The 15,862-nt window shown below is 41.4% G+C and overlaps 1 protein-coding gene across 1 annotated transcript; it reads right to left on the reverse strand.

Moving 5' to 3' along the window:
- Positions 1-52: 52 nt before the first annotated feature.
- abcg2a (ATP-binding cassette, sub-family G (WHITE), member 2a) lies at positions 53-15,828 on the reverse strand. Its single transcript, XM_008325324.3, has 20 exons — positions 15,806-15,828; positions 11,409-11,488; positions 10,858-10,937; positions 10,381-10,505; positions 7,031-7,090; positions 6,685-6,799; positions 6,449-6,601; positions 6,210-6,367; positions 5,869-5,971; positions 5,704-5,752; positions 5,523-5,618; positions 5,140-5,238; positions 2,981-3,126; positions 2,668-2,750; positions 2,519-2,608; positions 1,647-1,771; positions 1,348-1,502; positions 998-1,087; positions 830-906; positions 53-274 (listed from the first exon to the last, which is right to left on the reverse strand). Exons 1-20 carry the CDS (start codon positions 15,811-15,813, stop codon positions 127-129), a joined length of 2,040 nt encoding a protein of 679 aa, XP_008323546.2. The 5' UTR covers positions 15,814-15,828; the 3' UTR covers positions 53-126.
- Between the last annotated feature and the right edge of the window lie 34 nt (positions 15,829-15,862).

Consider the following 15,862-nt stretch of genomic DNA (forward strand, 5'->3'; position numbering starts at 1 on the left):
ACCTAGAGTGCAACAATTAACAGATACAGTACAGTGTGTTAGTAAGTGAATATTATTCACTTTTTTTTTTTTTTTTTACAATTTTCTATTGGAGGTCACAGAATGTTCAGGTTTTTATGGAAAATTTCAGGAAAACTTCCTGATAAAACGCAGCTTGAAGTAGGTGATGGCCAGGAAGCAAATCATCATGATGCTCAGAGCCACATGGTTCTGCCAGAAGCCCCAGGTGCTGAAGTCCACACCCTGCTCCGCCAAAAACTCCTCCCCGGTGCAACTGTGGATGAAACACAAGGGTTCCTTGTGAAACATGCAAAAACTCTGTCCCCCTGAGGCCAAATTTGGAATTACAATGCATCTCTTTGACCTTTTCTCACAGTCATTTACCTAAAGTTAGCTATGGCTAACTTTTAAACCTCTGTTTACCATGAAATACTCACTTACAATTTAGCTAAAAATTAATTCATGATTATTTTATATAAATTCAATCATTTTGCTGTGTTATTTACAAGCTCCTAAAAATGTGTGAGCGCTAGGTTAACCTAGGCTAACCTAGCTAGATAGCTAAGACAGCTATTACTTTCCTCTTTATGGACAATTTCTTGGCTTTGTAAGAAGAAACTGTCTTCAGCTAACACTTGGAATTACCCCAGGGGTAAACTTGACCCTGTGTGATTAGAGTGTTTTGAAGGTGAAGGTTAATTTAGTTTAATAAACATAGTCTGCTGTCAATGCACCTATTGTCCAGTGGGTGGAGCTTTGGACTTGTTCAAGACATCTGAGGTTTGTTAGAGTGAGTGTGTGTGTGTGTGTGTATGTGTGTGTTTCCTACGCCAGTCCAGGTGGGATGGTACTGATGTTAAGTCCATGACAAAAGACCAGATCAGTGAACTCGTTTATCTGCAGAGCCTGGAAATACACACACGAACACACCATCAGAACAAGATCATTGGGTGTGTGTGTGTGTGTGTGTGTGTTTGTATGGCAGTAAACAACATACACTTAAGCCGTATCGTGGGATACTCAAATACTTTAACCAGGAGAGCCAGCTGGCAACAGATGGCAGGTTCACCAACAGACCTGCAAAAATCTTTGGAGAAAATACATTTTTTAAACATTTTGTTGTATCTTTGTAAACAATGTTTTGGTTACATTTGAGTTAACAGTCTAGTATTGTTGTAAACAGTGACTAGTGTTTCACTTATATATTTTTGGCAAACTTAGCTGGCTGATTTTGAGTTAACTCTGGGCTAATTCTAACTTATATAAACCTTGGTTTATCTGGCTAAGTTTCCCTTGGCTGTTAGCTACCATTTAGCCTAACCCTGTCAACAACGGAAGTTCACTGACCATCATGAAGACAAAGGTAATTGTGAGGAAGATGTTAGCGATGGCCACCACTGTCTGGTCGGCAGAGATGGCAAACACCATGGAGGTGGCCGTGTAGGAAACTAGCATGACGCTGAACATGAAGAGGAAAAAGGCCTCCACCGTCGGCTTCAGACCTGCAGAAAACAAAAATGACATAATCACCATCAATAGAGGACCAGTGCTAGCAAATGAGCACAACAACTAACAAGTAATTCAAATAAACGCACAATTTAGCAGAAACAAAAAAAGATAGTAAAAAAGGAGGTAAAAAGTTTCACCGATCAAGAAGTAGGACACGCAGCTGAAGATGATGGCAGGAAAGGTCCTCAGCACCAACATGTCGGCCATAACTTTGGACAGGAAGTAAACGGAAAGTCGGTAGTAACCGCTAATGTATTCATGACTGCAAGAAATGAAACAACTGTCATGGTTAGCTAGAAAAAAGAAATCAGAATATATACGATTCAGATTGAGATTGAACATTTGCTGAGGTCACTAAACAGTGTCCAAAAGTCAAAGTAAGGCTGAGGTTGAAGAGTTCTGTTAGGCAACTGGACGTGAAATTTTCTCAAAGAAGACGTTTCCCCTCTCATCCAAGAGGGTTCTTCAGTTCTAACTGGTGGTGGTGAGTACAGGAAATACATATTCTGGGTGTAATGAAGAATAAAGGTACTTAGATCCCCTCTATTGGATGGGGCATTGGAGATTGTTAGGAGTCTGATGGGTCGTTGCAATCCTCATTAGAACGGTTTTGGTCTCCTAACGACTGTTTACACTTTCCCAACAGGGTGGACCTGAAGGAGCTTTATTCTTTGTTACACCAAGAGGATATATCTGCTGTACTCACCACCACCGGTTAGAACTGAAGAAGCCTCTTGGATAAAATGTCTTCTTTGAGATAACTTCATATCTATATTTAGTTGCCTAACAGAACTCTTTAACCTTGACTTGGAGGACTGAGACTCTTTATAGACAAAGTGAGGCTGGTTATTGGACAGAACAGAACATGATAAAGAAAATGTCTTTATGGTGGTCGATGAAAACAAGGTTACACATTTGATAACAGGCTCTCAGGAATACTGTAGCTACAGGTTAGCTAAAAATACAAACATATATAGTGTGTGTGTGATTGTGTTTGTCTCAGACTCACATAAAGAGTTTCCTGTTGGTGATGAAGAGTTCTGCTGATGACACAGTACTGAAACACTGGTTAATAATGATGAAGAAGAGCGCCCCAAACCTAGAACAGAATAGATCAGAATACAATGGAATACAATTTCATTAAAAAAAAAGCATTACCTGTTTTGCATCCCACTCTGATTTTCCTGGACGTCAAAGAAAATAACTCCAACAATCAGAGCCAGGAACATGGTTACTCCGAGCTAAGAACAGAAAGACAGCTGTCATATCTGAGGCTGCAGTTCCTCTGACCTGCATCAGCGTAACTAGCTTGAAGCTATCCATAAAATAACTGAAAGTTATCTCATAACAAGCCAAAGCTTAGCTCAAAACTAATTATCAAAGATAACTAAATGCTAATTTACAATGAGCTAAATGTTCAGCAAATACAGACGCAAATTATCCACAAGGTGTGTAAAGAGGTGATTTTTACCATAGCCACCGACGTCTGAGGGTTAAGCAGCATGTTTTTGAAGGTTCTCTTTAGAACCCACTTTAACTGTGTAGTGAAGCCTGTGTGGTAGGTAATGGTTCTGGGGCGGGAGGAGTTGCTGGTCTTTTTCCCCAGTATGATGCTCTCTAACAGGAGGCAGAGAGACAGACAAATTTATTCACCAAAAAATTTGTCTAAAATAAAGCTAAAATATCTGAATGTGATCAGAAACCCAGCTAAAGATCAACAATTCAATTGATAGTTTTCCGATGACATCACGCTACCACCCATAGTTCTGTAGTCCGCCATCTTGTGGGGCAACACAGCATATAGACAGATATTAAATACACAAAAGAACACCAATAATGGTGTAAACACTGTGTTGTGTGGGGTTGTACCAACCGATCTGGGGATGGAGCTCGCAAGATGAAGTTTTATGACATAAAGCGGTCTGCCTGGAGGATATTTCAACAGAAAGAAGAATGCTATGGCTTTTACGTATTAGCCGTGCTAATTTCAACCCAGATCCAAGCAAAAGGCATTACAAAGTCTGTTCTGAACACTTTATTTCAGGTAATTACATTATACTTTTATTTAATTTATATGTTCAATGTCAATAAAATTAAAATATATCAAAATGTGCTTTGCATACACGACAAATGGACACAATGCAAAGGTAAATCCTCCATGTGAACTGTTATTCTAATGATGTTCACAAAAGACATACATCCATACATGCCACTGTGATTTTTACATTAACACGCTGTATTATTCTGTTAATAAATACCGCATTATCTACATTGTCTGGCTAATTTTCAATGTCTTCCACTCTGCTTTGTTGACTACGTATGGGTCTTATTTTCAACTTGTCCAAGTATCTTGCCTTTGTAATTGTGTCTAGTGAATCTCAGAACAATTTCGCCTGCTCCGGCGATTTGATATTCTTGTCTTTTGTTGTCATTATCGATTGTTTACGTCTACCTGTTCGCGTCTTTTGCCACCCAACATGGCCGACGGCGCGATGCATCATGGGTAATAATGATTATCGAAAAACCATCTATTTTTTATTGCATAACTTAATTTTCTTGGGTTAAGTTATACGTTTTTCCTCTTCTTCATCTTCTTTAAGCTTTGCCGTCCCCCGTTTGTCAGTTAGTCATTCACAATATACAGAGTAGTTCTGTAGGGTCCTCGCTTCAATCCAGTTGGCGGTAATAAGCCTAAACGCTGTCAGCAACCGTCACTAGCAGACGAAGAAGAAAAGTGACGCAGTGTGTGGGTGAGAGTGTTGAGCATGATGTGGAGTTGAAAAAGCCTCCGGCCTCATTTAAATCACCAGTGTGGGAACGGTGCAACATAACGATGATGACACGCGAGTGGATCGGACAAATACTGTTTCCGTCGATGTTGCGCGGAGGTTCGGTAAGTCGCTGGGTACGTCGAATATGCTAACGCACGTAAGACGTATTGGTCCCAGCCTGGAGTAATTGAAACACTAATTTATTTATTTTTGTAATATTTTCAAAAGATTTTCATTTTTTGAACTATTTGAATTTTTTTGTTTGACTTGTGCCAGTATAGAAATATTGCTAATGTGAGAGTAGGTTTACTGTTTCGTATCGTACTGCGTAATACAACGCTGTTGGTTACAAATGTTAGTTTAGAAATTAAATTAGAAATTATTATTTTTTTCTTTTCTTGTGCATGAACAAAACGAATGAATGGTATGAGACCCCTCCTAATGCATTTGTTTTATGTTTTATTCTATTTTTTTTTTAACTTTTATAACAGGTTTTTAGTTTTGCGGTCAGTTAATGTCTGTACAGAATACATGAAAAAAGTAGTCTTATACATGTGTGAGTTTTTGTTGCTTTTTTGTACTGAACCCGTACTGAAAACGTACCAAACTGTGACCCCCATACCGAGGTGCGTACCAAACCGTGACTTGTGTGTACCATTACACCCCTAATAGTAGTACAATGAGTTGGAAGTTAGGCAGTATAGAACAAAGCTTAGGAAAGTCAAGTATCTTGGAAACATGAAAGATGTAGCTAAATGTTATTATAAAAATACTTAAGAATTGATGTAACAGTGACTCAAAGTCAGTTCACAAAAGCAAACTTAAAGCCAGAATCAAAGCTAAAGAACTGTGTCCTCACCGAGCTGCGCACTGGTTTCCCTGCAGTCATTTGATTTTCTGTACTCCTCCACCAGTCTGTCCTCGATGCTTTGTCTGGACTTGGACATAGAATCTGGATCTGCACAGAGAAGAAAACACTAACTGTTAAAATTCAAATCTCCAAGAAATGTGTGAAACAATAGCAGGATAAGAGTTGGGTTGGGTCTTTAGCTTTTTCTTTTTTTTCTATTGTTTAAATTATATCTATTTGTTGGTGTTTCTGACCTGTTGTAGTTTTTAGTTATTTGGTTTGCGAGGATGAAGCTTAAACAAAGACAAAGCTGATGTTTGTTCCCTGATATTTATCAATTATATTTACTGTGGGGTTTTTTTCACAAAGGTTTAGTTAAAATCAGAACACACCCTGCTCCACATCACTGCTGTAAATGGCCGTTGAGTCTCCGTTGAGGACATCAAGGAAAAAGTCAGCTGGGTTATTGAATGGCTCACAAGTGAATCCTGGGAAGTTGAGTTTGAACATTGTTAGCATGTTAGTGACACTGTTCTAAAATAACGCATGTTAGCAACAACAGGGATTTCCTACCAATATCTGAAAAGTAATCCAGTGCCTTCTGAGCAGGGCCGTGGTAAACCTGTTGGCATGAGTGACATCACAGTGGGGTGAGGTCCAAAATCACAAACACAAAGAAAACATCAACATAAGCACAGAAAACAGAAACACAACAACACTAGGAAATGCAGACTGAACCTGTTTCCCTGTGACCAGCAGGGTGAGGTTGTCAAAAAGACGATAAATGGAGTAGCGAGGCTGGTGAATGGATAAGATGATGGTGCGGCCGGCGTTTGCCATCCTGAACAAATACATTTATGACTGTCATTTTAATTGGAATTGACTGGAATCAAATGTAGTTTTGTACTTTTTGCTTATTGAGTCTGTTAATGAAGGAGTCAAAACCTCATTTCTATTGGTACAGCATTAATCAAACATTCAATGTTATCAAATCCATTGGCTAGCTGCTAACAATGATGCTAAGTTGTATTTACTGGTTGTTTCTGCTGCCCCTTGCTGGACAGATAGTGGTGTGTCACCTCTTCAGTAGCAGCAGCACAGAGTTTGCTGTGCTGGAGTCCAGTCCTGTGGTGGGTTCATCCAGGAAAAGGACGGAAGGGTCCATAATGAGCTCCATGCCAATGTTGGTCCTCTTCCGTTCGCCGCCAGAGATTCCACGGATCAGTTGAGTGCCCACCTGGCCACAAAAAAAAGTTTACCACTTTCTTTCCAACAACATCTTGTTTTTGTCTTGTTTCCGTCTCTTCCTTATCCTCACCTTGGAGTCAGCGACCCGGGTCAGCCCCAGTTGTTCAATTAGTTTGTTCACTTTCTGCTCTTTGTCTTGGGGTGAAATGCTTGTTGGAAGTCGTAACGCAGCAGAAAAAGTGAAATTCTCTCGGACTGTCAACGTTCCCATCACCACATCATCCTGCAGCCCAAAAACAACAAATACAAAACTTCTATGTTAGTTAATGTAATTGTAGTTAATGTGCCTTTTTTCACATGACAAACCTGGACCACGTAGCCTGATAGACACTTGAAGTTTGGAGGCTGAGGAGCCCCGTCGATCAGAACTTCACCAGACAGACCTGCAGGGTCTTTTCTGGCAGCCAGCACATCCAGGAATCTGGTAAAAAAAAAAAGCAGTGGTCGCCTGGAGCAAATTGTCCAAGTGTAAAACGTATAAAGGCCTGTTTACACCTTGGTTAAAATATTTACTAATCAGTCAGTGTTACCATGACATGAGTCTGGAGCGATTCATTTTATCTTTAATAACGATTTTCGATAACTGCTGATTCGACGTCACCTGATGAACAACACTGGTAAATCTGAATTAGTTTAAAAAAACGACACTCACGATGACTTGCCACTTCCTGTTGCTCCCATGATGGCGTTGAGCCCTGGCTTCATGACCCCACTGCAAGAGAAAATGCAGATTGAACATAACTAGCTAAAGGTAAACAGCTAATAATGTGAGTGTCATGATGATTCAGAGTAGCCTAAACAATAAACAAATTAAAATTCAAAATAAAATGAAGACAAACTTTCACCTGAGAAATTGCTGCACAAAATAAAAAAAGAGAATAAACTCTATCTAGAAAATTAGCTTAAAGGTTGGCATGCCATTATCACAGGATTTATAGTGAACAAAATGTCAAGTAATCCTTGGCCCAAAAGTAAATGTAAATGGCCAATCACTTAAAAAAGACACCATGTTGGAGGACATCAAATTTTAACAAAAAGGTAGTTAAAAACTACCCTGAAATTACTATGGTTTCCCAGCCTGTACGTAAATAACGCAAAAACAACAAGGAATTGTTCACCCTTCGACACACTCAACAACAAACAAATGTCTGGTTGTGAGATTCTAGATATTAGACGAGAAATACAGTATCTCAAAGTTAGCTAAGCAAACATTTAGCGCTAAGAAATCATAATACTAATAATCACAACGCATATTTTGAGTCCTAATATGTTAGTGAAAATAAAATAATTTTCAAAATAACCTCCAATTGAAATGTCAAAATGTAAGCTAAATAATTGTTGCAGCAAAATTGTATGTATGACAAAATAACAACAAAAGAGACAAGTTAACTGTTAGTTTTTTTTTTCCTAGCACCAATCTGAAAACATCTGTACGGAGAATGAAGCCGTGCTAGCTAAGCTAACAGCTGCTTGATGACAGGCACAGTGTGTGGGTGAAGAATGACTCAGCAGTTTGACTTCTGTTAACTTTTACAACTGTGAATTATTTCTGCTTGCAGAGGGAAACTGTGAGGTCATGACTCAGCAAATGTCACCACAAATATGACGCTGTGTTTTTTCAGCTCAGTCATCATCAGCCATGTGACTTCTGATTGTGTTTTACTGAAGCACACTACATTTAAAGTCAAACAGGAAATAGATCAAGTCCTGACTGCCAATTCATTAAAGCTTGATTTGGCTAATTTACCTTATTTTATTGTTGTTAAATAAAATATAAACTAATGTTCACTAACATCTCTGTACTTTAATTAATTCCGCTGTATTTACCAATCTTTTTGCTTTGGTGGCGTTTACTTTTTCTGCTAAATTAGTCTCAGGTTATTTGTAGGTTATCTTTCGGCTAATTCAGCTAAATGCAAGTTAAATGTCCATTTCTTAGTCTGTTGTTATATTTGATGCATTACTTCTCAGTTTTTTTGACTACCTTCATGCTATTTTGGTAAAGATAAATATTTCTGGGTGAAAACGGTTGAAATCATGTAAATTTTTATGGCTCTGTGTAAATCATTGACACCAGTCGACACTGAACTGTGTGTGTGTTCAGAACAGTTTGTTTCTCCTGATAACACAGGCGTCTTACGAGGCGTGAGGGGGTTGCGGCTGTGTTAACAGCAGGGGGCGGGGCAGTCAGGATGCCTCATGATCTTACTCATCCTGGTTTTGTCTTTGGTGGCTCACAATAATGACTTCAAACCGTTTCCTCCCCGTTCCATAACAATCAAACCTTTTGGTTCTTTAAAGTCTGATCCAGAAATTGTAACAATGGTTGATTCGTTTGGAACTCCAGGAAACTTGCACACAAGTTCACTTTGGGGTTTTCAAAGGCTAATTTCTTGTTATCCAGGTGGTTTATCAGAAGTGGAGGAAGCCACATTTGTCTTTGTTTGTACTGATCCTTCAACCGGTTTGTGAATGCAGACCCAAAACACTCTTCCTGTGGGATTCAAGAGTTAGGTACTCTCTGTACACAACACTCCATGTCAGTGAATTGCCAACTGTGGGAGTTTTTTTGTGTGATAACACACACACACACACACACACACACATATATATATATATATATATATATAGGGGATGTCTGATAATATTGGTCGACAGATATTATCGGCCTGATATTAGCTGATAATTATGTATTATCTGTACGAATTTTTTCAATAATATAAACCTAAATACACAATGTCTGGGTTTTGCCAAATATTATATACAGTATATATATATGTGTGTGTGTGTATATATATATATATATATATGCCAAACTCGGCTTCAACTTCTCAGACCTTATTGATATTTATTGTATTAGAATATTAAAGGTGTAAAGTAGTTCTAGATAGTTAAAGTGATTACAGGGGATTTTCCAACGAACGTGACACTGGTTTAACGATAATAACTCAATCTGAAATCGAGTAAGTGAGCACACAATGATGGGTTCAAAGATGGTAATACTCTTCCTGAAGATTTATAAAACACCACTTATGTATCGTTTGCTGTGGTGTGTTTTTCTTCTCTCTCACGTGTCTGAATGAACATGAAAACAATCCAGAATGTTCCTTTAGTACTGTCAGCCTTCAACTTTCACTCAGACTCTGGTCAATGATTCGTGAGCAGTAAAAGAGCACAGATACTGCGCACACACACACACACACTTCACACAGCACATACACTAGTTCAGGTTTTCCCTTCACTTTAAACTTTTTACACAATTTGTCCAACTGCAGTTTTCATGACACAATCCACCTCCTTAACAGAGGAAGTGGTGTGGTCATGTGACCTCAATGGATTGTGTAATTCACACACGTGTTTTTTTTTTTTTCAAGAATCTTTTAGAGACATCAAACTGCAGTTAGCAGTACACTACTTTTTATGCTACTCATAGCATTTTTCTTCTACTATCAACCCAAATTCGGGGCCAGACGTACAGCAGCTGTTCCTGGGCCGGATCGTTGTTAGGAGGTGGAGGAAGGAAGTTTGACTTTGTCAAGACTAGGTTTGTTTCAGTTTTACTAACAGAACAATGAGCCTGGGCTCAAAGCAGCAAACCTCTCACGGGAAGTTAGAGGTTAGCTCACTCAGAGGCCTTCTGCTGTTTTATCTCAAGGCAACACAACCCGAACAGTCTGAGCCACTAGCCATGATAATACGCTAACAGAATGGCTCTGTAACAAACATGCTAATGCTAAAGGAGCTCATATCGCCACCATTACATAAAATCCCTCAGTGTGAAATTTAGTAAAAACATAGAAACAGGTAATACAGACCAGAATGGATAAAAGATAAATAGATAGAACTCCCTTTGGAAAATTACAAATAATAATGTCTAAACAAAAAAGAACAAATTTGAAAATATATCACTGAAACAGCTATAAAGGAGCCTCAATAAAGACAGATTTAAATATGAAAATATTCTGACATGTAAACGTGAGATGCTCCAGTTCACACACTTACTTGAGGTCATTGAGAATGTCTTTGGTTGTAGTTTTCCTGCGGCACAAATAGCTTCCTCCCTGTGCCACTTTGTAGCAGATGTTGTGGAAACTGACGGTGGCACCGTGCTGCATTTTACCTCCAGACTAAACAACAAAAACCCATTTTAATCCACAGAGCAGACTTCTTCTTTCATGTCAAGCTGAAGAAACATATGGAGTGGAAGCTGGGCTGTAGTGTTAGCGCCCCCTTACTGTTCTTGTTTACCTTGTTTAACTGTTTAACTTTGCTACCTTTTATAGTTTTGTTTGGTGTTAAGTTGTTTCTGGCGTAATTATTTTGGTCAAATGTTACCTTTTAAATATTTGAGATTGTTGTCAAATGTTTACTTGTTTCTTGTCCAACTTTTTAGATTAAAAGTGCACTTTAGATACAATTCTAGGAGTTTATTAAGAAAATTAGTTTACAAGCAACTGAACTAATGACGAGTGACTTCACCTTGTTCTTGAAGGCTCCATTCTGCCCTGACTCCATCTGTAACTGGACATCAGGCATCCTTGTGGTCTGGAGATGAACGACTGCACAAATAGTGTTTTTTTTAACTAAACATGTATTGATATTTTTATACATACATTAGTTCAATTTGAGTTCAGAATACTGCTGATGATAAGGAGGTATTAAAAAGGAAATGTTTATTATGTACCTCAAACTCTGACTCTGGGGTTAGTCATTTCTGGTTACCATCGGTTCAATTTGAAATATTTTGGATGAATCGTGCCATTTGTCGTACATTTTTGTAAATGTCTCTCTTATTACAGCTCTACCTTTGTAATGAATTGCCATTAATGCCTTAAGTATCACAAGAAAAATTATTACTTTTGATATTATTTGAGCTGCACATGTAAATCTGTTCTGTGTTATCGTGACTTAAAAACAAATCTGTCCACTCCCCGGTCGACATACAAATTTGTCTTGTCCACTTTTTTATCTTTGACAAACACACACACAAAAAAAGAAAAATAGAGGAGATAAAAAGGTTCCACACCAACCTGCAGCGGACGTAGAGCTACTGCGGGAACCGCGGCTGCTGCTGCTGCTGCTGCTGCTGGATGAGCGAGCTTCAAGAGAACTGGCCAACAGAGAGGAAATCAGAGAGAGAGAGAGCGGGGGGGGGGGGAGGCAGGAGGTGATATAAGGGGAGTTTGATAGCTGATAAGAGTAGTAGGCAGGAGGTGAACCACAGTCATTATCCCACAGAGGTAAATGTGGCCTTAAACACCCGCCCCGGTAAAGTCATTACCAGGTGAACTTTGATACAAACTCATATATTCGTGTTACAAAGAAATTATCTTACAGGTTAAACGCTAGAGGGCAGCATGGAGCATTTCTACATTAACGAAATTTGGCTGTTGTTGCAGTGCAGGATAGTATAACGAGGTGATGCAAATGTCGTTAAGAGACCAAATAGAATTGACCTCAAAACCAGACAGTAGGTGGCGCACAACAACATTAACGTTCAAGCAATGTCAAAAACGAAATGTATATTATTGGAAACTTTTTCTTTGATCCAGTTCAACCACCATGTGGCGCTACAGCTATTTAACTGTACTAATCTGCCTGTGGTGGTTTAGTAGATTAGACAAACTAGATCAAATTTATTTATAAAAACATCTTTTAGCACAAAGATCTAAAAACACCAATTAATACGTTTGTGAGGTTTGAGTTAAGAATGGCCAACTTCCTATGATGACATTATTTAGTACTCTTAAGTGCAACAGTTTCCCAGGTGTATCAAGCCTTTCTTTGTAGAATTTGTAGTAAAACCACACAGCCTTTTTACTTTTTTGTAACTCCTTTAATGTGTTGTTGTTGAGAGTGTGAAAAACGTTACCCCCATCTAGTGGTGATAAGTGGAAAAGCATGTTCAATAGCACAAAATCAACTGATTACTAATACTATTGGCAAACATAGAAAATCAATTATTTCTACATTGGCTAAGATCATTAATGAGCCAGGATCTAGGATGTGCTGATCCAGTAAATACTGAATTGATTTCTCCATTGTCTCACATGCATCTTTACAGCAATCAACACACAACTTAACAGCAGGTGATACACACTTATTGCATGACACAAGATGTTAACAGTGAGGAGCTAATGTGTGGCTAAAACTGCACCATTGCCTATATTAAAAACAGTCTATGAAAATGTGTCATTGAAGACCACCAGAATGCTAATTACATGCTAATAGGTAATACTCTAAAAGTCATGATCAAAATACCATCAAATGTTAAAGTTTTGTTCCAGCTCTAGAGAGTAGAGTAGAGTAGAGTAGGGCTTTTTTCATCCCCCTTGGGGGAAACATACTAGTACATTAGCCAGTGGCAGTGCAGAAAAAGAGAGAAGAGGAGTTAACACAATAAATAGAGTAAAAAGAACTAAAAAGCAGAAAGCACTCTAAAATTAAAGTAAACCTTTAGAAAAATATACATAATAAACAAGAAAATATCCATATTGAAAACAATAAAGTGGCAGTGAAGGGTGCAGGTAATCAGTGCAAAGAGTTAAACAGTCTTATGGCTGATGGGAGGAAGGACCTGCGGTAGAGCTCCTTCCTGCATTGTGGATGCCGGAGCCTGCCGCTGAAGGAGCTACGCAGGTCCTCCACAGTCTGGTGCAGCGGGTGGGTGGGATTGTTTGTGATGGAGGACAGTTTTGTAAGTGTCCTGCTCCTTGCGACCTCCTCCACCGAGTCCAACGGGCAGCCCAGGACAGAGCTAGCCCTCTTGACCAGCTTGTTCAGTTTTTTTCTGTCCCGGTCAGTGCTGCCTGTTCCCCAGCAGACGACGGCAAAGAGGATGGCAGAGGCCACCACAGAGTCATAAATAGTCCGGAGGAGGGGTCTGGACACTCCGAAGGACCCCAGTCTCCTCAGGAGGTGGAGGCGACTTTGGCTCTTCCTGTAGAGGGCGTTGGTGTGTGTGGACCAGTCCAGTTTATTGTTGAGGTGCACACCCAGGTACTTAAAGCTGTCCACCAGCTCAATGTCCAAGCCCTGGATGCACACCGGTGACGGTTGTGGAGACTTTTTCCTGAAGTCGATCACCATTTCCCACGTCTTACTGGTGTTTAGGCACAAGGAGTTGCCCTCACACCAGTCCACGAAGTCCCTGATGACCGACCTGTACTCCAGTTCATTCCCGTCAGACACGCAGCCAACAATGACTGAGTCGTCGGAGAATTTCTGGAGGTGACAGCTGCTGGAGTTGTGGGTAAAGTCCGAGGTGTAGAGGGAGAACAGGAACGGTGAGAGCACTGTTCCCTGGGGAACCCCAGTGCTGCAGATGGACATCTGTGATGTACAGTTCCGAAGCCTCACAAACTGTGGTCTGTTTGTGAGGTAGTCGGTGGTGCACGCGGCGAGCTGCTCCCCTGCTCCTGCATCCACCAGTTTCCTGCGCAGCACCGCCGGTTGGATGGTGTTGAAAGCACTGGAGAAGTCAAAGAACATGACTCTCACAGTGCTCCCGGCGGTCTCCAGGTGAGTCAGCGCCCGGTGCAGAAGGTAGATGACGGCGTCATCCACCCCAACGTTCTGCCTGTAGGCAAACTGCAGCGGGTCCATCGCCGAGCTCACCTCTGTGCGCAGGTGACTGAGGATCAGCCTCTCCATGGTCTTCATCAGGTGGGAGGTCAAGGCGACGGGTCTGTAGTGGTTCAGCTCCCTGGCGTGCGATGTCTTCGGGACCTGAACCACACAGGAGGTCTTCCACAGGGACGGAACCTTCTCCAGACTGAGGCTCAGGTTGAAGATGTACGTGACCACCCCACAGAGTTGGTCAGCACAGTTCCTGAGCAGTCTAGGGCTGATTCCATCTGGTCCTGCAGCTTTCCTGTTCTTTAGTCGCCTTAATTCTCTCCTCACCTGCTCAGATGTCAGGGAGAGAGGGGAGTGAGGGGAGGTTGACAGCTGGGGTTTGGGGGGCAGGGGTGTAGGTGAGAGGTGTTGTGGATGGTGGTTTAGATGGGGGATGGTAGCTGTGGTCGCTGGTGAGGAGAAGTGTGAAGAGGTGGAAGCAGTGGTGGAGGAGGGGGGTGGGGGCCTTTGATCGAATCTGTTGAAGAACTCATTCAGTTCATCGGCCCATCTCTGGTCACCCCCTGGTGTGTCGCTGGCTCCACTCAGTCCATGACCCGTGATGTTCTTCAGGCCCCTCCAAACATCACGCGTCTTGTTCTGCCCCAGCTGCTCCTCAAGCTTCTCCTTGTAGGTGTTCTTGGCCTTCCTGATCTGCTGCTTGAGCTCCCGCTGTATTATTTTAAGCTCATCCCTGTTCCCTGAACATGCGTCCCCATGCGTCTTTTGCATGTGCATACAAAAGGTCCAGCGTCTTGTTCTCCCGGGTGTGGCACTTACCGTACTGTGTGAACGTGGGGAGGGTGGAGGACAGCGAGGCATGGTTGAAGTCCCCACTGATGAGCAGGAGGGACTGCGGGTGCAGTGTCTGCAGTCTGGACACCGAGTTGTGGAGCAGCTCGCACCCAGCCGCTGCGTCGGCTGACGGAGGGATGTAGACTGTAAACACAATCACGTGCGAGAACTCCCTCGGGATGTAGTAGGGGCGGATGCCCACCGCAACAAGCTCAATGTCTTTTGTACAGAGTTGTTCTTTGATGGAGACGTGCGCGGGGTCGCACCATCTCTCATTCACGTACACCATTAGTCCACCGCCTCTCTTCTTCCCGGCCACATTTCTGTCCGCTCGAACCATTTCAAAACCGTCCATAGAAACGATCGAGTCCGGCGTCATCTCCGTCAACCAGGTCTCCGTGAAGCACAGCAGGCTGCACTCCCGAAACTCCCTCTCATGCCGAATCAGCGCCGCGAGCTCATCCGTCTTGTTTTGAATGGAACGGACGTTTCCCATAATAACAGACGGAATGAATGGTCTGTACCTCCGTTTCCTCTCCTGAACATTCCGTCCGGCTCTGCACCCCCGTCTCTTCCTTCTTATTTCCACCGGAATCTCCGCTTTACCGGCGAAAGGAAGAGTGGTGTTGCGCAACGCCATCAGCTGGTCCCTGGTGTAAACAATGGACCCACTGAGCGTTTCAGCCGACGATGTTCCAAAAAGTGCAGAAAAAAGAAGGAAACAGACCACCAAAGTGATAAAAGTGGTCCTGTTCTGACGGTGACGGTCACATGATTTGACCACAAAAAAAGAAATAGTACAAAACTAAAAAGAAAGAAGGAAAAAAAGTAAGAAAAAGTACTAAGAGGAGGAGAGCTACTGTACACAGCTGCTGCTCGTGCAGCGCCATCTTGGATGTCATGAGTTCAAATATGGTGTTCAATGTAGTTCAAAACTTTAACATTTGGTAGCTGACAACACCTGATAAACCAATGACTTTCCTTCTAATCACATGATCTTCACTCACTCACTCACCACATCATCTGTTAGCTGCAACTTCACCGGCATTTACAAAAACAGCCACTCAGGGGG

Source organism: Cynoglossus semilaevis, chromosome 1 (genome assembly GCF_000523025.1).
Source record: "Cynoglossus semilaevis isolate Cse_v1.0 chromosome 1, Cse_v1.0, whole genome shotgun sequence".
NCBI lineage: Eukaryota > Metazoa > Chordata > Actinopteri > Pleuronectiformes > Cynoglossidae > Cynoglossus > Cynoglossus semilaevis.